The following is a 27,518-nucleotide window of genomic DNA, read 5'->3' as shown; positions in this document are numbered from 1 at the left end:
ACGACAACGATGATGGCACACTACAAAGACCTTTCCTTTCTGGTATCTCACCGGGTGATAACTCTGATGTTGGTTTTCTAAAAATGCGCTGGACCGGAGCGGTAGATGATGAGGATGAGCTACAAACATGTTGCCTTGGGAGAATCACCTCCCCGGGTGATAGACCTGGTGTGGTAAGTATCTGGCTAGGAGAAAGCGCAAACGATGTGGATGACATTGGCCACATAGACGAATGTGATCTTGATGACTTTGATAGAGACTTTGATGATACCTGTCGTACTGATACTTCTTGTACCCCTGACAGCGATGCCGACACTGTGCCCGCTGGTTGCAATAATATAGATGGTGATGATGATGATAATAATGACGATGACGAACTTAAGTTGCTATCCGATGATTCGTCAATTCCTCTTATGCAAAGAAGATGAAGCACAGCTGTCCAAATCCTTGTAAATACTGACTTTCTTCTTGCTTGCTGGTGTGCATCTTGTTGAGATCTACTTAATTGAAAAAATATATAATTCACATTAATTATTTAATAATAATTTAAATAGGCTAGTAGTAGTAGTAGTAGTACCGATAATAGTTAATGGTTTAATAATGGTTTTAAATTAATATAGCGCAAAATACAAAATAGTCGCTATGCGCTGTTTAGCACAACTGCAAGAATAAGCTCCTCTGCTAGCTTGGTAGGTCTACAACTAAAGCTAGTCTTGTGTGTGGTACTTAGTTAGAACTTACGTAAGCTGTCTACCTACTAGTACTGATACTACTACTACTACTAGGCCTAGAGGCTTACTACTACTACTACAGGGAGAACCAAGACTCAAAGAGTTACTGTAGTCTAGGCCCTACGGCCATAGCTTACTGTAAATGCCTACCTATTTTAATAGAAGTAGCATTTAGCTAGCTTATGGTAACTAGGCTATTGTTGTAGTAGTTCAGCCTAGGTAGGCCTAGTAGGTAGGTCCTAAATGAAAAGGATATGGTCTAACTAAAACTAAAATAAAAGGCTTAGCCTTAGGTTAGTTTATTTAAGGCCTAGAGGCTAGAGTAGCCTAGCCTATCTATAGCCTCTAGGCTATAGTCTAGGCCTACCTAAACTAAGCCTAGCCTAGGCCTATGTATTATTGGTAAAACAAACTCTTTGTTTTTTAGAAAGTCCTAAAAACATTAAAAAGCCTGCCTACTAGGAGGCCTAGTTAGGCCTACCCTTCTTCTTCGTGTGAATGTTTTCGAATTCGAAACTTGCTTAGCAATACGTTATGTGAATACTATACAGCACGTTAAAAACAACTGGTAGAGAGAGAAATCTCAAGTTGTTGTCGATTTTTAGGTGATCGATGCGCTGCTTATATAGATGATTTTGAGCGCGTGTGCGTTCACATGTTCGAAATGCATCTTTTTGTTCTATATACGCGGTCGAAATGTTCCATGGTTGCCAGGATACAGTATTCGAAATTCCATCTATCATTTTATCAGTAGGCCTATGCTAAAAAAAATAAGTAGGCCTACTAGTGTTTCATTTTTAAATTGTCAAAAAGGGCTTAGTCTACCAAAATGTCCTAACATGTACCTGCTAACAGTGGAATACATAATAAATATGGCAAAAAACAGGAGAGGAAACGGCAGGATCTCAATTTTAGGAAGGGCTAGGTTTGACCCTTTCTCGGTAATTCTTCCGATTCCGAATAAAAATCACTCGGTCCCTATGCTTTCTTTAATAGAAGTAAGTAGCCCTAGTCTAGGCCCTGGACCTAGTTTTAATCTTATGCCTATTTTAATAATGTGCCAATACAATAAATGTGAATCTTTTAATAAACAAAAACGTGCACAATTTCCGTATGAATCTCTGTGAATTTGTGTTTCTAGTTATTTAAAGAAAATCTACAAGAGAAGAACAATATTAATTTATATTTGGCTTTAGAAAGAAAATAATATATTAAAAAGAAATACTCTAATAACTCTAATAAAATAACATTTGCCTCGAAACTTAAATGAAAATACTCGGATCGGTATGGAAATGGTAGCAATGAGAATGTATGGTGTTAGCTAGTTACATTTTTTCTCCAACCACATTTAGAGTGAGAAAAGAAAGATAATGATATACCAGGGAAGAGAACCCTACTTGTTTTATTTTAGTTTACAAAAGTTTTCTGAGTTGGTATTTTATTGTCTTATATTGTTGCTTAACTAAAATAGTAAGAACCGCCAAAGCAATATAGGCTTATTCGTGAAACTGCTATAGTTGTTAGCATAAGACGATTTCTTTTATTCTAAGCAAGTTCGATAAATCCGGCCTCTGCTCTTCGATGATAATGATAATGTTAAAACAGCTCCATTGTACTATAGCCTGAGTGTTGGTAATACAAAATACATTAAAATAGGTAAGTGTAGGAGATGATAAGTCAATGAGGTTTAGAGAGTGTGTTCAATCTAGTAGCCAAAAGGGGAACAATTAAGTTTCTAACCCAATAAAACAATGTATAAGGTCAAATCAAATCATGCATAAGTAAGTAAAAGATCCATATTTTCTACTTTTTTATGACTTTTACTTTACTTTATTAATTATCATTTTCCACAAACTAGAAAATGTATATTTAACCTGTCTTACGTTTTCGCATGTCATTATTGGTTTTATAGCCTACTCGAAAATTAAACTGACGATATGAATCACGCAATTGTTTATGATAATTAATTTGAACGATATTTTTCTTTAAATAATACAACAATTTCTTTAAATTGAATAGCCTACTGTGTTTTTTTTCTTTTATTTTATTTACGTTATATATTCTCTCTTTTCTCTAAAAACATTCGACACACATAATTTGTATATGTTCTTGTATTATTAAAAACAATATCAATTATAAAAGACATGTTCTCCCTCTTTGCTTGCCACATGCAAGTAACACGTGAATATTTGTGATTATTTTTTTAATGCATGCATTCTTGCAATTTTTAAGTGACATACATTATATTTAAAGAAAATTATGTTAACGCACTACATTTAACAATTGTTGGATAAAGTGCTGTAGTGTCCTACTTTACTTTGTAACTGAGCTCTTCGGTTGCATCCGCATGACATTAGTTGTGTCTAAACATAGGGAACCAATACTCATGCTCACTGCCTTGTTTGTGATCCTAGCAATACACTGAGATATATAAGTTTTTCAAGTTATTTGAGATAATATCGAGATTGAATGAAATTAGTGAAAATATAATTAATATTAAAAAGGCATTTAATTTACAAGGAAATAGATAGATAGGTCAAACAAATTATGATTCCAAAACGGCCTCCAGTGATTGAGACATACTGGTACTATATCCGCGAAAATTCATGTGAAAGATCATAGGCTACATACTTTTTACCAGTTGGGCTAACTAACTTTTCAAAACATAATACTGTACAGTAATACATAATACGGTAAACCGGTAAGTCGTTTTGAAACACGTATGATTGATTTAAAATCCTGTCTGCCGCCCTCTATTTCATGCCACGTGTATTTACCACTTTTTTGTGCCGAGAGAGTGAGTGATTGATCGAGGGCTCTTGTTGAAATAACAAATTGGGTGTTGACAGGATTATTAATTAACTAGGAATTTAAACAACCAGTTCATATTAAAATGCCGTCTGTTGGTAATTTATCTACCGTTCGGTTCGTCAGTTTTGTTTTTATTGGACTTTGCGTTGCTAGTTTTGTGCTAGGCCATGGTCATTCTCACGGAGGCCACGGCGTACACGCTCACAGCCACGGAGGCGGGCACGCTCACAGCCACGGAGGCGGGCATGCTCACAGCCATGGCGAAGGCCACGGTCACAGTCACGGTGGGCACAGTCACGGTGGACACGGCGGACATGGGCATGATGCAGACCCCAAACAAGCAACAAAAAATAGATATTCAAAAGAAGCTAATGCTCCCCCTCCAATTGCTGAACCACCTACACAACAATCAGAGCCAGCCATTAAGCATGACCCAGAAGAACACCATCACCATGAAGAGGAACCAAGAAAACCAGATAGAGACACTGCCACAATGTGGTGGCAGGCTATCGGCGCTACTGTCTTGATAAGTGCTGCACCATTTGCCATACTCTTTGTGATTCCACTGGACCAGAGCAACGCACAAGGACCTCTTCTGAAAGTGCTGCTTGCCTTTGCTTCTGGAGGTCTTCTCGGAGATGCTTTTCTGCACCTCATTCCACACGCCGTCAATCCACATAGTCATGGTGGCGATGATCATGGACACAGCCATCATGAACATTCGCATGATTCAGAGGGCCATGCGCATGACATGTCCGTAGGTCTTTGGGTCCTTGGCGGCATTGTTGCTTTCCTGGTCGTTGAGAAGTTTGTCCGGTTAGTCAAAGGTGGTCACGGTCATTCCCATGGTTCTCCACCAGTTAAAAAAGATCTGAACAAGTCAAAGAAAGATGAATCAAAAGAAGAGGTATCGAAAGATGAGGAGGACAAAAAAGAGAAAAAAGGAGTAACAAAAAGTAAGTTTTATTATGCACTTGTCAATTGTATGACCCACTATACGACCCCCGGGAGAGGTGCGTCATTTGTCCGATGTGCGTCATACTTTTGAATACCATGACGCACCCGTGCGTCAAAAAGGTGACTTACCTTTAGGTGACCATGACGCACCCATTTTGACGCACTGTGACCATGTTGTTTATGATATGGTGGGTGGTAAAGTGACGGACATACCTTGTTCATTGATGTGACGTACCATATAGGTTTTTTGACGCACCCCTGCGTCAGTAATTATTTGTAAATGACGCACCCATGACGCACCTCTCCCGGGGGTCGTATAGTGAGTCATACAATTGACAAGTGCATTACTACCATCGTACAACGCATGAGCAAGTATAATCAAGTATGTACAATTAATGCCATCTTCTATTTTCTAGTCTAAATTTGGACTTCTGATTTTGGAATCCAATTATAATCCCACCGCTAAATTTCATACCCAGACCCCTGGTCATATTATTACAGTTATTATCAAATAATTTATTATTAAAAGTAAAACTGATTTATTTACAATTCCATGATCAAATTGCAGTACTACAATGTAGTGTTGAATATTCTTCAGGTTTGAAAGGGCTTGTAAAAAGCAAATCGAAGAAAGAAGCGGAAGTAGCAAAACGCAAGTGTTTTGGGCGTTTGTTGGTGGTTGTTTTTTAACCCTTTGTGATACCTACTCTACCCTTGTTAATATACTACTGTAATGAATTATAATACCAACCCACTCAACACCAACATACGCTGAACTGATGATAAAAAAAATTGTAAAGTTTTATATTCTTTTATTCAAGTCATCGTCTATAGCTCTCGATGAAATCCCGATTTATTATTTGAAAAATTTTTAACTTTATAATATATTGTCATTTATTTTAATTATGAATCAAGCTTTTTAACCATACATATGATATAATTATTCATAATAACTCAATAATTTCTCTGGACGTTTGGAGCCCATTGAAAATACTGTACATCTGGTTAAGGATAACCAGGATTAATTTGGTTCAGGCATTAAATAATTTTTTCTTAACTTTTTAATTGTGTTTCCATTTATATCTTCTCTCTGTTTTGTTCTTTTTAAAATCAAATCAAACTCCAATTTAAAGTGCTGTAACTCCCAAAAAGCCTTCCTAAAATCACAGCCAATTCCAATGTGTTTACCGTACCGTAACTATTTGTAAGTTCTCACGATAATTATGAAAAGTAGACAGATTCCGAGAAATCTAAATTGATTTTTAACACTTCAACCAAATATATAAACACTGAAATTACACCAACAGAATACACAATAGACCCAAAACAAAGGCCACATTTAGTCTATTATGTCACTGTATGTTGTTGATTAATAAATTGTATTGTGTCAAAGCACATTGTTATTTTGGTTTTTGCATGCATGCTTGGTGACGATAATATTTTGATACAGCAACAGCAGTTAATTGGTCCAAAAAATAACTAAAGCCAGGAAAGGATCCAGGGTTGTGCTCAATTCAATATGTTGAATATAAACACGCTTAAGGCCCATTTAAACTAGGACGATAATGAACGCCGATTAATTGTTCATACAAAAAAAAAAGAATAGTTAAGAGCACTAATATTGTAATATTTTATTGTTTTTATTTATCATGACGTCATTTGATTGGGTTTAAAAAAATAATATTTTTATCAAAGACAGCATAAATCCTTTAGTTCTAGAATGAAAACTTTTATTTTATGTATGAAAAATGCATGCTTACTGTATCTCTTTATCGTTGATCGTTATCGTCCTAGTGTAAATGGGCCTTTAACCTATTCAAATTGCTGCTGCTGAAGAAGTTGACAGTGAAGCCCGCCTCCATGCTATTATTAGCTTTCCATGGCCTGGATTTAACTTTAAATTTATTTTTGTTTTTGAATAAATTTGTTATACCTTTTTTACTCTTTTGCAATTTTGTTATTGTTTTAATGGTTTTTTTTTATGTTTCTATGGTTAACTTGTTATGTAGAAAGGATTTGCGAAATCAGGAGAAGTTGAGAGGGATGGGTGGCGACCTGGAATAACTTGACTATTAATAGGTCATTAGGGATGGTTGGTTAATTGCAACTGTGGCCTTATTAACTTTAAGCTCTGTCTACGCTATCAAACTTTATGTGACAAAAATGTGATGTGCCCATATACTGTATGGACATGATGATGTCATATCAGTACCATATTTGGGCACATCACATTTTTTTGTCAAACTAGTTTGATAGTGTAGACAGAGCTTAACTGTAACAATGACAACTACCGGTAGCTAGAAATGTAATACAGTTATTATTTAGTATATTTTTTTATCAATATCATTCTTTTGTTTTTAGAAGAAGAAACCCCAGAAGTGGAAATCAAAGTGTCCGGCTATCTCAACCTGGCCGCGGATTGCACTCATAATTTCACAGATGGTCTCGCGATTGGTGCGTCGTTCTTGATCAGTACTAATGTTGGCATAGTAACCACACTAACAATCCTTCTACATGAAGTACCGCATGAAATAGGCGATTTCGCAATTCTCGTCCAATCAGGATGCACTAAAAGAAAGGTAAGCAGATTTATTATTTAAGTTTATGCCAACTCAGTCTGGACCATGCATCATTTTTTGTACATGTAGCCTACCTATCGTAAGCAACTACCTGAAAGTGATAATGTTGTGTTGTAAACATTTCCTTTTTTTTTCCTAGTAATAACAGTTCAGAAATTCTGCTATTATTTCCAAATAATGGCTACTAACCCTAGATTTAAAATGATAACACGTTTAACACATACAATAAGGAGGTGGTTAAACATGTACATACCTGTATTGTAGCTAACGATTATTGCAAATTATCTAGGCAGTGAACTCTATGCAATGGAGTAATTTTATAATACCTATGACACTGAAAGGACCCTATTGAGAAACACTGTAAATGCATCCATGACTTGAATGATTTTTGCAATATTTATTATGGAGTAGCATACAACTTTTAGCCCATACACAGTTGGTCATTCGCATCTGAATGCAACCTAAGATTACATTAAAATTGCCCAACATAGAAGTACAAAATGTACCTGAATTAAATTGTTTTTAACTTCAATTTGTATTCTTTATTCTTCACAGGCTATGATGCTACAGCTTGTAACAGCTGTCGGAGCTCTCGCAGGATGCGTCTGCGGACTACTTGCTGAAGGAGCAGGCGACGCAGGAACATTATGGATTCTACCATTCACAGCCGGGGGTTTCATTTACATAGCTACCGTCTCAGTCATTCCGGAATTGCTAGAAGAAGAGTCAACAATTTTGCGCTCAATCATGGAAATTGTAGCTATTTTAACCGGAATCGCCCTTATGATTCTTATAGCAGAATTTGAATGAGTTTGTGTATAGTGTAGTTTACTGTAATTCATGTAACCTTGGTTACCATTAAAATAATACATACCTTTCTGACGCATCGGCAACATTTAAGTTTGCTATCTTCGAATATGTATTGAAATATTGAATTTACCTACAGCACATAAATATTAGAACTGCTTCAATTCAAATGATGGCACTGGATTTTTTAAAAAAACAAGAAAACACTGTACAAACTATGTAGCTTTTTTTCGCAATGAATCTTTAAATACAGATCCAGGTGTTCACACATTAGCATATATTTAAGGTGGTCACATTGAATGTTTAGGCCTACCATGAGAATTGGAAAACTAAAGCTGTCTACACTATCAAACTTTATGTGACAAAAAATGTGATGTGGACATGATGATGTCATATCACTACCATATTTGGGCACATTGTCAAACTAGTTTGATATGTAGACAGAGCTTAAACTTATAACACATTTTTGTTTGAATTATATAACAAAGCACAGCAATATTAACACTAAAGCTTGGTTCCCACTATGATGTCATGTATTTTCCAAACTGAGGCCTGTGATTGGTCAACTTCCTTGCATTTCAATTGCATCCTAGTGGGAACCAAGCTTTAGCCATTTCTTTTTTTTTATTTTGTTGACAGTAGAATCTTAACACATTCGTACACCCTCTAATTGTGCCTTTAACATAATAACAAAATAATGAGGAAAGTACTTTTCTTGCCATGTGTAAACATGACTAATATTTGTTTACTTTTGAGTGTTTAAGTAATCATTGTTAGTAAACAAATGTTAATTATTAACTTTATTGGGCTATAAACAAACTGAGTGACTAATATTATATGTCAAAACTATTACTCATAATTGGTGGTATATTTTTACACATATTTATAGATGAAATTTATAACACATTTTTGTTTTTTAGAGAATAGATAAAATAATTGTATTGCATATCGACTTAAAAGTTGTGCAAATTATTATTTACATAAATTTTGTTAATTTAACTTTGGACATTTTCACATGATTCTATCACTTGGACATTTCAACACCTTTTTGTTTTTAATTTTTGTTTTTTTTTAAGATACTTAAAAGTGAACATTAAAGTAATTTAAACATCAATGGTATTGAATTGTTTATTTCTCAGTCAGTTCGGCTTTTGTTACAGTACATACCCTCTATTGTTTCTAACTATAGGCAGAGGATTTGTAATAATAAATATAATCTTTTGTTTTTGGAAAACTGCCCATCAGCAAATAAACTGGATACCATACTGTTACAACAAATAAATATCGAGTGGACAGTCAAATTATATACATTTAAATAGATGCCCATGGACACTAGGATGATAACGATAAAAACATGAAATAAAAGAAATTAGAAAAAAGTCTTTTTTTTAAACCCAATCAAATGATGTCATGATCAATATTAAGAACAATTATCATTGTATTATCACAATTGTCGTATTCGTTGAGTAGTTTTTCCGTTGAGTACTTCTTTAACGGAGTATTTTGAGCGTTGCGATTGTTCTTAACGAAAAAGCTTCCGTTGTCAACGTTTTCTATTCGAATGACTTTCTGTTGAGCACAAATTTACAATTCGAATACAAAAAGTACTCAACGAATCTTTACGTTGACAACGAAAGTTCCCAATCGAATACGACAATGACAAATATTATTGCTCTCACTAATCATGACCTCATTTGATTGGACATGTGAAAATATTTCATCAAAGGCAGCATAGATGATTATCCTAGAACGAAAACCTTTAAGATATCTTTTGTTTTATGTAGGAATAATCATAATATCGTCGATAGTTATCATCCTAGTGTAAATGGGCCTCAAATCAAGAGTGCAATTGGACGGATTCTCTTCGATATAATAGAAAATGACTATGTCGCCCTCTATAAAAACACGTGCCTGACCTGGTGTGCACTCGACCGTATCGTCATAACCTTTTTTATGATTATAAAAAAGAATCCGTGTGACAATTTTACATGTGCTTCTTGAAATGTTTCTCACAAGATTTGTTATAAACATCCTTTAATCGTAGCGTAATTTTCATTTTTTTAAATCACAATTCTAAGACGAACATATCAGAATCATGACTGATAAAGCGGCATTAAAAGAGGATGTTAAGAAGTTAGTGCGAGCCCTACTCATTTCAGCACCTTTGGGCCTAACTGTCAGGCAAGTTGAGGAGGATTTTCAGGCGGTAATGGGCTACAGGTTGCCGTACCAGAAGTTAGGCTATGACAGTGCGAGTGAACTATTTCGAGACATGAAGGACGTTGTAAAACCTGTATGGGATCGTGGTCAGATGAAAGTTATGGGCATATGTGACGACACAACTCGACACATACAGAAAATGGTGATGAGGCAGAAAATTGACACAAGAAAGCGTGGCGGAACTTCTAAAATTACTGCACCGCCAAAAAACCCCAGCAGAAGGCCCGTACCAGTGTATAATAACTCAAGTTTTAGCACAAGACAAAATTCAAGTTATGACAGTAAACCGAAACAAGTTAAACCGGTGAACAAACCTGTGGTACCTTCGCATTTACAATTTGAAATAAAAGAACTTCTCGCTTCGTTTACAAATGGAATTCACGGATCAAATTTTCCAACACTTTTCAACGATGAATATGGTTACATGATAGATTACAACAAATTGAGTTTTTCAAGTTTACAAGAATTGTTTAATTGTATACCTGGCATTGAAGTTGAGAGATTAAGTTCGGGGGGTTACAAAATTTTTGCGAAAATTCAGCATAACCAGCCAGTATTGTCAAGAGCAAATGTTACAGAACAAAGTGAGTGAATTCACAAGCGCCACCAACGTCAATTGATTAATCATAACCGATTGGTGACATAGATGTAGCGATTTCAAACCTGTATCTTCTCAATTTTTAAAAATCTATTCCGTTGGGCCAAGTAAAATTAATCTGGTCAAGGGATAATATAATAGATCATTTCAGCTGGCCTGAACAAAAAAAACTTGATTTGCATAGAATTATCATCCTTTTATATATTATATCAGTCCCAAATTACCAGTCTCTGTTCAAGCCTGCTAAATCCAGACCGAGAACCATTAAAAATCCAATTTAATTACCCAGTTTTATCCTGAACTTCAAGTTTCATAAAGACTGTTTTCCACTAGGCGAATTTATTCGCTTGAGTCTAAGGTTTTGCAGAGGAGAAAAAAAATGCGCTACTTTCCACTGCTGTAGAGCGAAGGCTGCTATTTCATGTTCATTACATGTCTCTGTATAGTTTTCCAAATGAGTGCTCATGAACGACGTCATTTCTTGAGCTCTGATTGGTTGCACAATTTTTTCCTTTGGAAACAGTTGAAACAATTCAAACAACTGTACTAATTTTGCTAAATTTGCGTATAAGCTGACGCTTTCGATTCGCACGGCACAAACACATTTGCCAGTTGGAAAACAGGCTTAACAGACTCGGGCTGCTATGTTGTACTTATGACCTATCGACCTTAGTATCTCTATAGTATACACTACGTTAAAAATTCAAGTGTAAAACATAAAACGGTTGTGAATGTACATGTTAATTGTTCCTGCCACTCTATGTTTAGACCCTCTTAACAGAACTGTGTGTGTGTACACATACTTATTCATTCAACAATGATTTTACAAATGAAAAAAAAACATGAATACATATTCATTAATTTTTTAATATTAATAATTAATGTTGTAATATTTCAGAAGAGCCAGTTATAAACCAAGATCCGGTATCGAACTCTAAAGTTGAAACTCGCAACAAGCAAAAACGATCGGACAACTTCGACGATGCCTTCGTTAAAAACATTAGAACGGTGAGAACAATTTTAAACTAAAATTGTTGATTTTAGATTGTATATTTTAATATTTCTATACATCTAAAATGCAGTAATTTGAAGATAAAAATACAATATATGTCATGTACCGGTAGTAGGACCTCCTACAAAGCGACCCCTATAGTGTTAAAACATATACAAACCCCATCTCCCCCCCCCCTTCCCCACAACCACAAAATAACAATCCATTAATATGAAAACAGAAATTAGATATATTACACATAGTACAACCTCCTACAAAGTGTCCCCTCAATAGAGTTGTCCTCTGTCCCCTGACAAAGGGATTGACCATAGTCTTAAAACATACACCTCTTCCTCTCCACCGTACATAACAATCCTGTCTGTATAGGTTTATACAACAAATTTAATATCTTTTCTTCACAGATTTTGAGTAAAAACACCAATGGTTTATGGGCGAACAAACTACCATATACATACTGTGTAAGTGAAATCTTAATGAACTATCTACGTACATCATGATATTAATTGATGGATATAATTATTGTAATGTATTATGAATAAGAATGTATACCATATGGACAATTGTCTGAAATAAAAGTTGAATTGAAATTGAATTGTAATAGAAATAAGTAATGTAAAATTATAAATAATGTATTTTAAAGATGACTGTCAACTTTATGCATTTGTCCTTTGTTCTTCATACATTATGAATACTATGACGCACCCCTGCGTCAAAAACGTGACCACTTTACGTGACCATGACATCCATTTTGATGCACTGTGACCATGTTGTTCATGATATGGTGGACGGTAAAGTGACGGACATTGACACACCATTGTTCATTGATGTGACGTACCATCTAGGTTTTTTGACGCAACCGTGTCAATAATTATTTGAAAATGACTCGTCCATGACGCACCTCTCTCGGGGTCGTATAGTGGGTCATACAATTGGCAAGTGCATTATTCAGATAAACTTATATAACCTATTTTATGCATATTGTTTATCTTTAACCAATACCATAGTTTATCTTTTATCTATAAACTAACAATATGTTGGACTTCACAGAAATTAACAGGCATTGAGCTTAAGTTGTCAAAGTATGGCTTCTTTAGCGTTATTGACCTGGTATCTGCTATGCCGGATGTCATCACGATCGAAAGACCAAATCCAACTGGTGATTGGCTGCTTTTTGATGCTCGTTTTCATACACCAGGTAAACAAAAGTGTCGGCTAATCAGAGAGCGTATTTAATCTTTATAGCCAATCACAGTCATAGATTCTCATCAACACCTTATTAAAACCAATTTATATTTACATGATTTTAGTTTGTTAAAAATTAAGATTAAATAAAAAGAAACAGACACCAAATAAAGAATGTCTATTTTTTAGTAAACACAAATACAATTTCCTTTTTTTCCATGGAAACGACTTAAATAATTGCAAAATATACATAGTTCTGATATTTGTCAAAGATAAGTGTTTATAGAATGGTTTTTGGCCTTAGTTAGGCCATTTTTCACATTGTAAACTTCAAGACTAAATATCTTAACAGTTGGGGTTGTGACTCTGCATCGCTTTTGTTATGCCAAGCCTCAAATGTTGAATATGAAAAAATTAAAGGCATATAATAGAAATACAGTAGTACCAGTTTAAACCTAATTCTATTGAAGAGCTAGATAAAAAAACAACCCCACCCAACATTGCCCCCCAGACCCATTGTAACAATGGTAGAGTCCTTTTATGTGGTCATTGAGCCTGATAAATAATATAATAAGGTATATTGATAACATTCTTGTTACTATAGAACCAAGGCCAAAAGAACCAAGGCACAGACCAAATGAAATTGTGGTTCCTAACATACCAAAGTTAACCTTTGACCAGTTAAAGGTGAAAATACGAGAAGTTCTTGTGATGAAACCGGGGATTGTTGTACAACAGTTGGAAAGTGCTTATCAGGTATAGACAATCCTTTATTGGTCTTTTCTTCTACTTGTTGTCTTCATCTCTCCTCTACTTTGAAATGGTCTTTCTTCAGATATATTAGATACCTTGTTCTTGGAAAGTTTTAAACATTAGAGAAAGTTTTTGTAAGAATTTACCTAAATCCTTCTTTTTCCAACACTAAAGCCCTGTTTACACTATCAAACTTTATGTGACAAAAAATCAATATTCACTGTTATAAATCAAATCAAATATTCACTGTTATAAATTATAAGTTTGTATGTGAAAATGAAATGCAATTAATAGTAAACAGATTCAAACTGAAAACATTTCTGTTAGACATGTCATCCGCTGTAACAATTTTATTTTATTATTTGTATACCATTATGCACTAGTATACGAGTATTATTTTAACATACAAACATTATTATTTACACTTTTTTTGGAATAATTTAAATAATTTTGTAGGAAATATTTGGAGAGGAGTTAGCATTGCAAGACCATGGTTTCATGGATGTTGACACTCTAATAGTAATGCTACCTGATGTACTGCATGTGGTCTACAAAGGAAGAGGTAAGTCATATCATATGATATCAGAAAATTTGAAAAATATCAGAACCAAGTTGGCTTCAACCTTGCTCGACACAATCAAGGTAGTGGTGGTGGCTTATCAATTAAGAAGAGAGAGAATTGTTGAAAATGGCAAGCTGTTTGCCTAAGTTTTGCCTAATTATTTTTCAATGCCATCTTCCAGAAAGATACTTTCTTACATTGAATAAATATTTTACGACTATTCAACTTTCTTTTCAGGTCGCCTTCACCTATACCCTTCCAAGAATAAGTCTCTAGGCACAGTACCTGAGGTAAACAAACAACCTATTTTTTTTATTAAACTATTTTTTGTGTATTGTGTATGATATTTTGTCCAGTTATTAACCATAATATAATGTTGTTATGAAATTTGCCAAATAAGTATTATTTTGAAATCCCCAGTATGCTTGTTGCGCTTAATAATCTTTACCATTACCGTAGTTCCTCTGGTAAAGTCCCACCCCAAGTATAATCCCACCTCTGATTTTACGATCACCTTCGCATACAAGCATATCCCTGGGCAAAGTCCCAGTGTATAATTTAGCATTTTATTTAGACAGAGTGGGCCTAGCCTAGAGGTCTAGACTATAAATTTTGAAAAAAAACCAATTCTCACCAAAAATAGAGTAATTTTTCTGAATTCAGCTGACATCAAATTGTTTAAACCAGGACATTGGTCATTGTAAAGTTGAATAAAAACAAGGCTATCATCGCCACGATCATCACGTTCTGCATGTTTAAGAAAAACAGCGCCCTCTAACTTACTGACATATTGATATTTATTTTAATAGGTATACAAACCGTTATATAGTAAAGTACCAAGCGATGCAATAGGCAGTGGAGTTTGTTATAAGTACAATGATTTACCACCCTTAGAAGAATACATTGAAGTCTATGTATCCAATGTCACCTCACCTGCTAACCTAACACTACAACTGAAAAATGATGAATTATTACAACTCGAAACAGTAATGGATGAATTAGAGTAAGTATTGTGCATTTTTGGCCTCCAGGGTCGTCCAATATGGTGCTTGGCTTCAGCTTGATTTGATTATTTTAAAAATGTAACATTTATATAGTACCCTCTAGTGTTTGGGGTAGTAGCAACTATTTCTTTTGTGTTTTTTGACAATGAAAAGATATTGTTTTTTTTCCAAGTGTAAATCTATTTGAATATAATTTATTTTCTTTTGCTACTACCAGAGAAGTGTATTGTTCAAATGTTGGAGAAAAATACAAAATGGCCGAATCTATGATCGCAATTAATCAAGTGTGTGCTGCCCTCTATCAACAAGATCACAACTGGCATCGTGCAATTATTACAGGAATTACTAATATGGATTTTGTAGAGGTAGGAAAAGCTTGTTACGTCTGTTTGAATACAATAGCCAATATAGTTTAAATTTAAACAATGAAAAGCATTAAAAGCCATGATTCAACATTTTAATCATCAGGAATAACAGTAATAATAATAATAACAGTAATCCACAGAAAGACAATAATAAACATGACAAGTATGCAAGTAAAGATTGATAAACAATTATAACTTAAGGTGTAAAAACAAAGATAACTGATAAAAGGACAAACAAGGCATACACACTCGGGACCCAAAAAAGTTCCCATTGAATATGTTGTCCCCTGAATTGAGGTTGGCTGTAGTATTAAAGATACTTTGTATCATTTGTTTCACAGGAAAGTGTCCCCTGAATAGGCGTGTCCTTTAATAGAGATGTCCCCTGAATAAGCATTTCCCAAAGGAACAGGTTCTACTATATAAACTTTTTTTTATATGTAACAATGTTAACTCTGTGTTATGACAGATATTTTTGATTTTTTAATTTATTTCTTTTTTTACAGGTGAAGTATGTCGATTATGGAACAGTAGCTTGCGTACCAAAAGGTCTTTTACGATACCTCAAGTATGTTAAATCTTTCTATCATACCATCATTTCTATCGGAGTTCATGCCATTATCATTGTGTACATCAAAACCGGAAAAGCAATAGATTTTTTAAAGTGTACTTTTAACCGTAATCTTAATCATTTGAAAATAGTAGACAATTTGAATGTTATACCATTTCTACTTTCGAATCTCAATGTGAGGAGTGTTGAATGTTAAATGTATTTATTCTGGGCCCTGAAGCTTAACTGGAAACTGAGGAAATTTGGATTAGGCCCTCTACGAACCCAAGGCTGCCAGCAGTGTAGCGCCTACCAGTGCAGCAACATTGCATAGAGTAAATTATTGTGTTGTATATAATATTGTTTATCGTCTATAGTTTTTTCCTACTGTATGTGCTGAAGTGTAATTTTAGTGTTATATAGTGCTTTAATTAATAGTGTCTTGTTACTTAAAGTATTGTTTAATGTTTTCCAGATCATCTATGTTTCACCTACCAGTTCAAGGCTATGATGCAAAGCTTTCGTTCCTCAAACCTGTAGCGGTAGGCTTAAGCTGTGTCTATATTATCAAACTTTGTGTGACAAAAAAATGTTATGTGCCTATATATGGTAGTGCTGTGACATCATCATGTTCATATATGGGCACATCACCTTTTTTTGTCACATAAAATGTGATAGTGTGGACGGAGATTTAGTTTTTGATTTATTTCAATATACCATACAAATTACATAGACAAACAAGTAGTAACAACAACTCTAATCATTGGTATGTTACAATAGATAGCACCATAAATCCTCATTTTACATACTGCATTGTTTATTTGTAAGTAAGCAATGCAGAAAACATTAGTTATTAGTCATATACTGCTACCTTATTGAATATGCATTAGGTGTGAAATAAGAATTGACTATAATGCAGACACTTTCTATCGATTTGTTTGTGTAGAATGGTTTAGACTTGTATGGGGTTCAATCCCATGAGCAGCTTCTTTTTACTTTATAGTAAAAGAGAGATTATATAAAGGATTAGGTTAAGTGATAATTAGGAAGTAGGTCGGCTGCTATCTTGTAATTCTTTCACCTAGAAAATTGTGAATAATTCTTAACCATGAAATTTATTTCTATTGTTTTATATTCAATATTTACATAGTTTCCTACAATCATTTTACTTGGCAATGCTGATTTTTCTTAATTTTTTTTAAACTGTTTACCACCCCATTTTTCACTCAACAAGAATCACTCAACTTGTTTGCATTGTTACTAATCAACAACAACAATTATTATTATGGAAAATAAATTTATTTTCTTTCAGGAAACATGGACAAAGCCAGTACAAGATAGAATTCTACAACTTTGTCTTGACAAAGCTTTAGTTGCCTTGGTAACTGGTATTCAGGTAAAACAAATTACAGACAACCTTTTTTTTATTCAATATTTTACACAGAAGCGCTTCACAGACAACTTCATTATTAACTTTTCGCCAAATAAGATTTTCCAATTGTAACTATTGGACTAATAAATTAATCTTACTTTCCTATGGCAATATGTTATGGCTAACTCCTATTAAGAGGACATAACATCCTATTAAAGGGATATTTTGTATGGTAACTTATTTGTCGTATTCGATTGGGACTTTACCGTTGAGATTGTTCTTTACGAAAAAGATTGCTTTGTCATTTTCTATTCAAATGATTTTCTGTTGAGCAAAATCCGTTTATTGTTCGAATGTAAAAAGTAACGAATCTTTAAGTTGACTACAAATGTTCCCAATTGATAATATTGATATCCCAACAATCTATCTACATTTCTGAGATTGCTATATATATATCGCTTTCTTTCCAAAAAAATAGTACACTATAAACAATAGTATAAATAAAATATTTGTCTACTTTAGGAGAGAGTTTTGTGTGTATGCTTAACAGACACGAGCACTGAAGAGGATATACACATCAATGATGTCCTGGTGAGCGAGAACTTTGCGACCTTCGACACGTTGATGGACAAAGACAAACCAGTATGTTGTTTTATTGTGTTATTGGAAATTTCATTTTATTTAAATTTGAATTAATAGTATTCTAGTAGCTGCAATCATTAATTATTAAAACTAGAAAGAGTCAAGAGGCAACAACAGTTATACAAACAGGCAGCCTAAAACAGGGCAGGGATCACTCTTCCAAATGGCCACTGTATCCATACATAAAATTAGTGATAAAGATAATTTGAAAAATTTGTGTAAAATTCTGGTTTTAATTTTGTGGTTACGAGGATATATGCTCAACGTACATGCATATACAACTAGTATATGATTACTCTATGATACACTAGCAAATGGAGGATGGCATTTTACAACAAAACAATTGGCTATTCCAGATGATTACCAATTGATGAACACTAATTGAAACAGTATTTCAGTACATTATACATCAATGTGACATGTGTCGCCCAACAACATGCATATAACTAATGGAGTGTATATCTTACTTTTGTATATTTATATTAATAGTTTTATTTAAATACCTTCATAGTATTCAGAGTACAGTTTGATGACTGGGTACGGCTTGGACATACCAACACTAGTGTATGACAATTCTACTGCAATGCAAGAAGATGGTCAAGAGGTCATTGGATCAAGCTCCTTAACCCCTCCTAGGCTAAGCTTAGCCTCTCCAACCGGACTTGACACCCAGTTCAATAACTTGAGCATTGGCCCACCAATGTTAGAAAAGGTTACAGGAACAGAGGAGTCTCCAGAGTTCGTTGAAGATGTTAGAATTTATCCGGTTGTCGAGGAGTTGGATGATGAAGAATTGATGGAACAGATGAATCGTGAAATGGGTGGTGATTTGGATGATCTTGAAAGCAATCGGTTTATTATGTAGTAAGTGCCTCATTCACATTTTATTTTTTTAATTTTGTTTTATTTTATTTATCTTCAGGCACATGTCGCCAAGTATTATCATTAGTTACTTACATTACCATCAAATAGGTAGGAATCCCCCTCGTACAGGACTATTTTTTGAACCAATTTACAGGGGTAAACCCCTACTCGTCCCGAATAATGATGAACTGGATTCTAAGTAGACAGAGGTAAACAGTGTCCACTAGATGACAGTTTGTTGTTGCATCACCAGAACTAGGGGAGACTGCAACCATGCTGTTATTGTTGGCTCTTTAGGTACAGTTAATGGTGCCCTGCCTAAACCGCTTGGCCTTTTGACTCGCTAATAATTAGAAGTCTTTCGCATCTTTCACCATTTGTACCATTGCACTCACAAACGATCATTATTTGTATAATCATTTTGTATTGTTTTTAATAGTCTTGATCTTGGAAATGACCGTACAATTCACCTAATCAATCACATCGGCGTTCCATACTTGCCAAGTGCAAACCTACGAACCTTGATTGATGTGGATGCTGTCACTCAAGTTGTAAGTATTTGCATAGACAAGAACTGAACGAAGGTGAATGCAAAGTGATGCCAACCAGACAGGGAATCCAAATAAATATATTATTTAACTACAAATACTATAATTTACCCAGTGTTCTCCCGTTTTGCCAGCAGGATTTGCTAAATTACTAAATTGGCTCCAACCAGTATTAAAAATGGTGCAAGAATATTATACATAAAATAATCGCTTATCTACTAGTGGTAGGTTAGGCCAAAACATTAAACACAAACAAGAGCAATCAAAGGCTACAGTATATTTTGTCAATTTGCCGGACTTGACTTCTATATTGGGAGAACAATGTGTACCACATGATTTTATTTAAAATTACACTTTTAACTCTATTTCCTTGTAGCATTAAAATTAATAAAGTTTTTGTTAAAAAATGTTTCCCATATGAGGATTGTATAGGAAAATGATATACTCTAATTGATGTAACAGATGCATAGTGGTGGGTGTAGAGGTGTAGGCCTATCTAATTGTTTGCAACCATTTTGCAGAGCTCATTGTAAACTGCGAACTTTGGTTAGGATTTAATTGTCATTAGTCTTCTTATACTTAGGTCGTGGTTCCCACTAGTAACGCATCGTTACCTCAGCAATGTAAGAAAATGCCCTTCCAATAATTGTGTTTGCCCCGCCTGCATGAAATCAAACCTGCTTTTTGCACGTCTATTAGTTGTTGTAGACTTTGACCTGGTTCAGCCTTTGACCTGGTTCAGCCTTTGACCTGGTTCAGCCTTTGACCTGGTTCAGCTTGCATACGTTTGACTATGTGCTGTATGTTTTCCAATGTTCTTGCATGAAATCAAACTACAGTAATTCTATTTCCTTTAGTGATGTTTGCAGCACTGTTGTTGTACATATGTGATACGTTGTTGCGTTAAGGAGGCCTCCTGAAGTTAGCAGACAATATATGGACTGTACTATTACTGTAATTAATAACAAATTATCTGTATTTTATTTTAGATGCAGATTAAGCAACTTGGTATCCAATCCATTTCACTTTCACGGGAAGAATATCCAGATGTATTTGCAGAGCTAGATGAGTATGAATACTTTGTTACTACAATTTTTATATAATATCAATATATCAAGATTTGCTCTATACCAGAAGATTATTATCACTATTAAATTGCTTGAAATGCAACAAGATTTAGACAGAGCTCAAGCGTGTGGAACCGCTGGAGAAATTGTACAAGTTCGTGTCGATATTATTTAGGAAGCTATAGGCCTAGATCACATTTTAGGATATTTTTTAAATAGAAATCTAGGGAAAAGTCTATACGGTAGACATAGCACAGGTATGACCAATTAGGCCGTCTAGGCCTAGATGACCAGACCATTTAATTACTAGGCCTACATCGGAATATATAGCTAGTTTAAATTGTAGCCACCTCCAAAATTTGGAGAAATTTCACTTACAAGGGGGTGGGATTATTCCCGGGGAACTACAGTAGTTGTCTGTTGTTTTCTGTAGAATCATTCACAAGACTCGGACACCGAGAGATATGACTAGTTGAGGCAATACTGTAGTAGTTGGGGCTAGCAAAATGCATCTATTCAGGCTAATAATTGTAGTATTGGGATTACTAAATGAGTAACAGTATTTAACCCAATTGAGAAAAATAATGGAGAAATGTAACAATCTGCTGATGGTATTTCTTTGAATTTAAAGGTATGAAGTCACTAGAGGGCCAGCAGATGACCAATCGGATCCAAGCCCCTATATCACATTATATCCACTTGAAAAGTAAGTGAAAATTGTGTACACTTGTACTTGTTAACAGGAGGATGCATAATTAGGAATGTTTACAGTATCTTTCCAAAGTAAGATTGAAATAAATTTGAAATAAATGCACTTAGCTTTATGTATTTTTAAAACAATTTTATTTAAATATTTTTATCTTTTCACAGATACATTTAACTATTTATTTAATATTCCTTGAATTATTTGATTATGCTATTGCTATAATTATTGAGTCCGAATTTGAAATTTATGTGTTTTTAATGGTTTTTTAAATAGAATTCCAAGTCTAGTAGCGGTATTTGAGGATCAGTCATCTGACCTATCCTCAATACTAACACAAGTTTTTGAAGAATTTAGTGCGGAAGATCCTTACTGGAAGGTAGATATTCTCTCTAATTTATCAAACAAACATCGTAACCATCACCGATTAGTTCTGTCCTGTCCAGTCAACTTTTCATCGAATGAAATATTCTCTACATTAAACAAATAAAAAAAAACTACTTTTTTTAAAATTTATCCATCGTAAATCTTTGAGAAATACTAGGCCGGGAATCTTTCCAACTTTAGTCGCGGAGTAGAACAGTTATGGCTCGCAAGTTGATCTTAAAATGCTATCAGTCAACAACGTCGCTTGGCAAAGTTATTTAAATGTTTACAAAAAGCTGAATGTGCATTAGAGCTTGTTAATTATCACCATTAGATATCACTTTAGTTAAGGTTAATTCCAAATGACACATGATTCGTAATTAACCAATCAAATTGCAAGAATACAATCGAGTGTTTTTTAAACAATGTTATCATATTATACTTTATACTTTAGGGATGTCACCACGCTGGTCGGCGCTGGTCGGCCCCGACCAGCACTCAACATTTCCGACCAGGATTTACAGGCTGCCGACCACCACTATTATTTATTAATCATTACGATATTTCTTAGGCCTAGGCCTAACTAAAATTCGTACTAAAACATTTTACCTAGCACATCGTTAATAACAGACAAGCTAGCCTCATATAGATAAGACAAAAGACTACAGCAAATGTTTCCGTGGTTACGTACGTTACTTTATTTGTAACACAATACCAGGCCTACCCTGCCCTGGTATTCATTGTATACAGCTTGTGAGTCATGGCGAACAACATGCTACACAGCACAGTGTACAAGTTTAAAGTTCACATAGCGACCATTCAAGCGTTTTATTTTGCACAGATTAAAAATACAAACAAGTACGCAGTAATTAATAATGTATAACTACATAGACCCAAACAAAATCATTTTTAATTGCTGAATGTTTTGTCACCCTGCTTTAATTATATTATGTTACTAGTTTTACATTTTTGTACTCTACGAACTATTTAAAAAAAAACAAAAAACATGCGCATGGTTCAGTGAGACCGGGCAAGTTCGTTCGTTTATGATCGCCGAGCATGGTACAATAATTACACGTCCCTGGGATAACTTCAGGTTGCTGAACTTCAGTTAACCCATAAACACGTGTCTCTGTTCTTGCCGGCCATGCACTACATGCTTGCCGCACAGTTGTGAAACAAAAAATCCGGAATTCGCGAATACGCTAAAAAACTCTCGCGCAAAAGAACACGAACATTATATCGAGCAACAAGTAGTAAGGTCTATAGGCTAATAATTTATCTACATTATTTGATTAGGGATTAGGCCTAAATAAAGAAGCGCCCGTTTTTGTGGAATTAAGATTTTGGGTTTTGGGGCATCTATCTAAGCCTTGGCTAGGCCTTAGTGGTCGTAGTGTCTACAAGACTAGGCCTAAGCCTGACGCGATCTATTGCTATTCATTTCGTGAGCGTTTTTTTGTTTTCGCGAATAATAACGGCGACTCCCCGGTGGTACAAGGTTAGGCCAAGACCTGACGCAATTTGTTATTTATTTTCATAATTCTTTATGTTTCGCTGAAATAACGACAAACCCCGGGGGGGGGGGGAACCCCGGTGTATCCCCCCCCCCCCCCCCGGAAATTTGCCGACCGGCACTCCAAAAAGCTGGTGACATCCCTGCTTTACCATGTAGAGAACTACCATTGAATGACACAGGGTACACAATTATCCCATTAGGATTAATGATGTGTTTAACTGTTACAGTGAATATTTTGTTGATCATTTTTTTCAGGGAGAAACATCACCTGTGGAGCCACATGATGAAACTGTTAGTGATGACTTGGATCTATTAAAAATAATGTTACAAGTATCAGAAAGAAAAAGGTTTGTAAAATAAGTACTGTACCAAAATGCCCTCAAGTTAACAAATAGAATGTAAGGAAGAAGAAAATTAGCATCAAACTAGTTTTAAACAAAGTGTGATGTGCCCAAATATGGTAGTGATATGACATCATCATGTCCATATATTGGCACATCACATTTTTTGTCACATAAAGTTTGATAGTGTAGACAACAAATAATATCAGTAATAATTGTTTTACATCAACTCAATTGTGTTAACACCATGGTTTTACAGGCTTTCAACAAGTCACGTATGGCACGCCAATCGTGCAAATATCCAAAAATTCTATTTAAAGAATTAAAAATAAATAATTAAAAATAAATATTCAAAAACTAGTACAGAAAACTAATTTAAAGTTGACACAAATAGAGGCGGTGTTTGAACCCAGTTGTCAATGTCATAATCACTGATTAAACTCGAGTAAAGATTTCCCTGTAGATAGAATCATTTTTTAATGTTAAAGGACAACTTGACCGAGGACAGTATTTTTACAATGTATTAGGGATGTACATATGATTTCAGAACAATCGCACGCACTCGCCGTAAATTGGTGTGACGTCACAGGTGCATTTGCAATATCTATTTAATGAGTCCAGATAAGCAAAAGAAACAATTTAAAAAAATCAACATTTACATTTTTTACGATTTATTTACAAAGTGTGTTTACTAAAAATTCGCGATTTGCCAGACAACTCATGACATAATACAAATTTCGGGAATTGCAATGCAAAAGATAGGACAGGTTACTAAATAAGTTTAACACTTAATTTCACAATTTTAGGCATTTGGATCTTCCTGGATCCTCCGCTGAGGTTCTTTATTGTCAAACTACAAATATGTACATCTGTAAATGATTGTTTCAAAATGTTTGTTTTTCAGGCAAAAGATACTCATTGCGATGATGGAGGATGGTGGAAATGGCTTGGTGGATGAACTGACAGAAATTGAGCAGCAGATAGCGTTTGTGAAAGCTAAAGTGAAAAACATGCAGATTCAAACAGAAGAAATTGAAAGAGGTATACAATATCTTGTTAATAAGACCGACATTGATATGCCTACTTAAGCTGATGGGAAAACAGTTGATATGCCTACTTAAGCTGATGAAAAAAATATATTGTTTTAGTGATTTTGTGAAATTTCTATTTAACAATGTTTAAAAAATTGAATTTCAATATTTCTTTTTAAACTAGGTAGTGACTTAAAATAGTAGAATTTAGTGTTATTTTATAGGGAAATAGATTAATTTTTAATACAGTAATTATAAAAAATGTAAATGAGATTTTATTGTTAATTCAATCATTTGGTTGGTTTGGTTTTTGAAAAAAATATAATTTATTTTCTGACCCTTAGATTTTTTAAGGCCTAATTATACAGCAATGTTTAATTTGTTATGTTTCTGTTTACGAATTGTTTGTACAGTAATTAGATTTATATGTTTTAAAGTGAAATATATTATAAATAACACACAGAAATCACTGTTTTTTCTGTTACTGTAGTATGAGTATACGTTTATCAATAAAACTACCTTTATTCGTAATACCACTTTCACAGGTGTAGTGAATGACCTGGTTTCCCAGGGGCATGCATCCACAATGTCTATCCACACATCGTCCACGTCAAGGCATGCATCAGTTCACGACGATCAAATCTCCAATTCAGATACTAGAAAGAATTTAACAAGTCCTGTGTCGATCAAAAGTGAGAAAATACTGACTCTGGGTGACACCTGTAAGAAGATGAACGTCGTTGAACCGTTTAAGCCTTGCGAAGATTTGGAAAGTTTCAACATTCCAGCAAGTACAGAATTCATCCCGTCTGCATCTGTCACTCAAAAAGGAACAACGTATTATAGTCTGGCTCCGCAATATCCGCCAAGTTCCCATGTAAATTCAGCTACGCAAATTTATACCCATCATTTCCGGCCTTGTCTCCAGTATCCTCAATCTTACGGGTCACAACCTCAACAGGTGTATGCAGCGCAACCACAAGTAAATATGATTCGACCACCACCAGGACTGCCTCCACCTCCACAAGGAATTCAACAGGCACCACAACGTGGCATGCATAGACCAAGCTGGAATCCACCACATATCCAGCCGACCTTTAACTCACACATGCAATCAAGTATGCCTCCACCACACATTCAACCGAATGTGAGACCAAATATGCAACCAAATGTAAGACCAAACATGCAACCGAATGTGCAACCAAACCTTCCATGTGTACAACCAGGGTTGCAGTATATGATGCAATCTCAGGTTAACCACTCATTGAATCAAAACATGTATAACTTCCCAGCAGGCCAATATTACGGCAATCAACACGGCCATAGCTATAATAATGCTTACATAGGCCAATCCAACCCTTCAACAAATACACCGTTCATTGGACAGCCTACCGCTGGTGTACCATTTAATTATGGGAATAACTGGTCTACACAACACTGAAAGTAACATTATAGAAATTGTATTGTATTGAAATTTATATTTTACATTCCAAAATAACAGTGTATGTTCTTTGAAGAGACTTGCACTAGTGTACAATTGAATATAAGATTTTCTGGTCTACACAACATGAATAATGACACATTATAATGGACATTTTGTACTAAATGAAAATGTTACATTCCAAATGCTAGGTCTGCCAGTGTATGTTCTGACTGAGTCTCTGGTGTACACAACATTGAATATGACATTTGCATTTTAAAAGCTTGTGTATAAGTCAGTATAAATTAGTCAGTGAAATTTACTTACATATATTGCTTATTAGGTCTGTAGACCTTTTGTCAATTCACATGAAATCTGATGCGGTCACCAGTTGAATTAAATGCAAATATTTTAAATTTTGAAGACATTTTGGAGCTGATTTACAGTACAATTGAATTATGGGATTATTTGTTGATTTCAAAACTGTTTCCATTTTAAAATTGCATACTGGTCAATGATTAAAAGATGTTACACAACCCAACAACAAAAAATGAAAGAAATTTTAGTTCTGTCCATTAAATCTGGAAATACAGATTATTTTTACAGTGTTATTTTATGCACAAAATTTATTTATTTTTTTCACTACAGATTTTCCAACATTTTAAACGAAGAATGTTACTGTTGCAAATTGTTTTATTTATTTGATTGCTTTTGTTTATATATTTATATGTAATTATAATAATAATGAAGTATAGGAAAGAAAGCATTTTAGACTATTTTACAACATTCAGTTATATTTCATTGTGAAAACATTTTCTTGTTTTAGTTTGTAAGAACAGATACTTTATTTTATTCTACAATCTACATGTTACATAATGATTTAGAGATGTACCCATGCAAGAACTGTTTTATCTAAAATGTGTTTACCATTTTATGATGTTTTAATGTATTTTGTGTTGTGTAAATATCTGGTTTTCATATTAAAAGAAAAATAATTTTATGTGATTATTTTCTACCATTTCATATTATTATAATGTGTTTTTTGCGTGATTGAGACCATTATTTTAGCGTTCGTAGTACAGCGGAAAACGCAATAGTGTAGCCTTTCCGAATATTTAATGTTCTGGCCTAGCATGCTCGCGTTGTCAAAAAAAGAATGTTTCTATTGCAGAAATAAGAAATTTTTCATCTTAAGGCAGGGTTTTGTTCGTCTTAAATTTAAGACAAAATTAAGCAAATATTTTTGCTTAGATATATTAATAATCTGATTTAGGCAAAATCAAGGATTTAAGGCAAGCTAAGCAAGTTTGATATTTTATATTAATGATTCTATTTAAAGCATCTTTTTCTCTTCTGTTTTTAACTTCTTGCTACGACAAGCCAGGGCCATGAACTCAATGAGATGGTCTGTCTTTCCTACTGTGAATGTTGAAGGCTCGACCTTAAGCCAATCCAAAAAATTACATTTAAAAAAAAATTTGAATGCAATGTACCACCCTAATCATGAGAATGGA

The 27,518-nt window shown here is 34.4% G+C and overlaps 2 protein-coding genes across 2 annotated transcripts; both read left to right on the top strand.

Annotated features, from left to right (window-relative positions):
• Window positions 1-3,528: 3,528 nt before the first annotated feature.
• LOC140046497 (protein catecholamines up-like) lies at window positions 3,529-8,969 on the top strand. Its single transcript, XM_072091154.1, has 3 exons — window positions 3,529-4,498; window positions 6,861-7,078; window positions 7,634-8,969. The coding sequence occupies exons 1-3, from the start codon at window positions 3,625-3,627 to the stop codon at window positions 7,886-7,888; spliced, it is 1,347 nt and encodes a 448-aa protein (XP_071947255.1). The 5' UTR covers window positions 3,529-3,624; the 3' UTR covers window positions 7,889-8,969.
• Window positions 8,970-9,864: 895 nt separating this feature from the next.
• Window positions 9,865-26,752, top strand: LOC140046496 (uncharacterized). Its single transcript, XM_072091153.1, has 21 exons — window positions 9,865-10,689; window positions 11,602-11,711; window positions 12,117-12,173; window positions 12,763-12,910; window positions 13,502-13,653; window positions 14,107-14,212; window positions 14,450-14,502; window positions 15,022-15,215; window positions 15,434-15,581; window positions 16,088-16,149; window positions 16,607-16,673; window positions 17,444-17,527; window positions 18,026-18,145; window positions 18,657-19,009; window positions 19,449-19,560; window positions 20,547-20,626; window positions 21,256-21,330; window positions 21,604-21,706; window positions 23,468-23,559; window positions 24,458-24,594; window positions 25,130-26,752. Exons 1-21 carry the CDS (start codon window positions 9,981-9,983, stop codon window positions 26,023-26,025), a joined length of 3,858 nt encoding a protein of 1,285 aa, XP_071947254.1. The 5' UTR covers window positions 9,865-9,980; the 3' UTR covers window positions 26,026-26,752.
• The last annotated feature ends 766 nt before the right edge of the window (window positions 26,753-27,518 follow it).

Source organism: Antedon mediterranea, chromosome 4 (assembly GCF_964355755.1).
Source record: "Antedon mediterranea chromosome 4, ecAntMedi1.1, whole genome shotgun sequence".
Lineage (NCBI taxonomy): Eukaryota > Metazoa > Echinodermata > Crinoidea > Comatulida > Antedonidae > Antedon > Antedon mediterranea.
The sequence above is the reverse complement of the archived record's forward strand: the minus strand, read 5'-3'. Positions and strand labels throughout refer to the sequence as shown.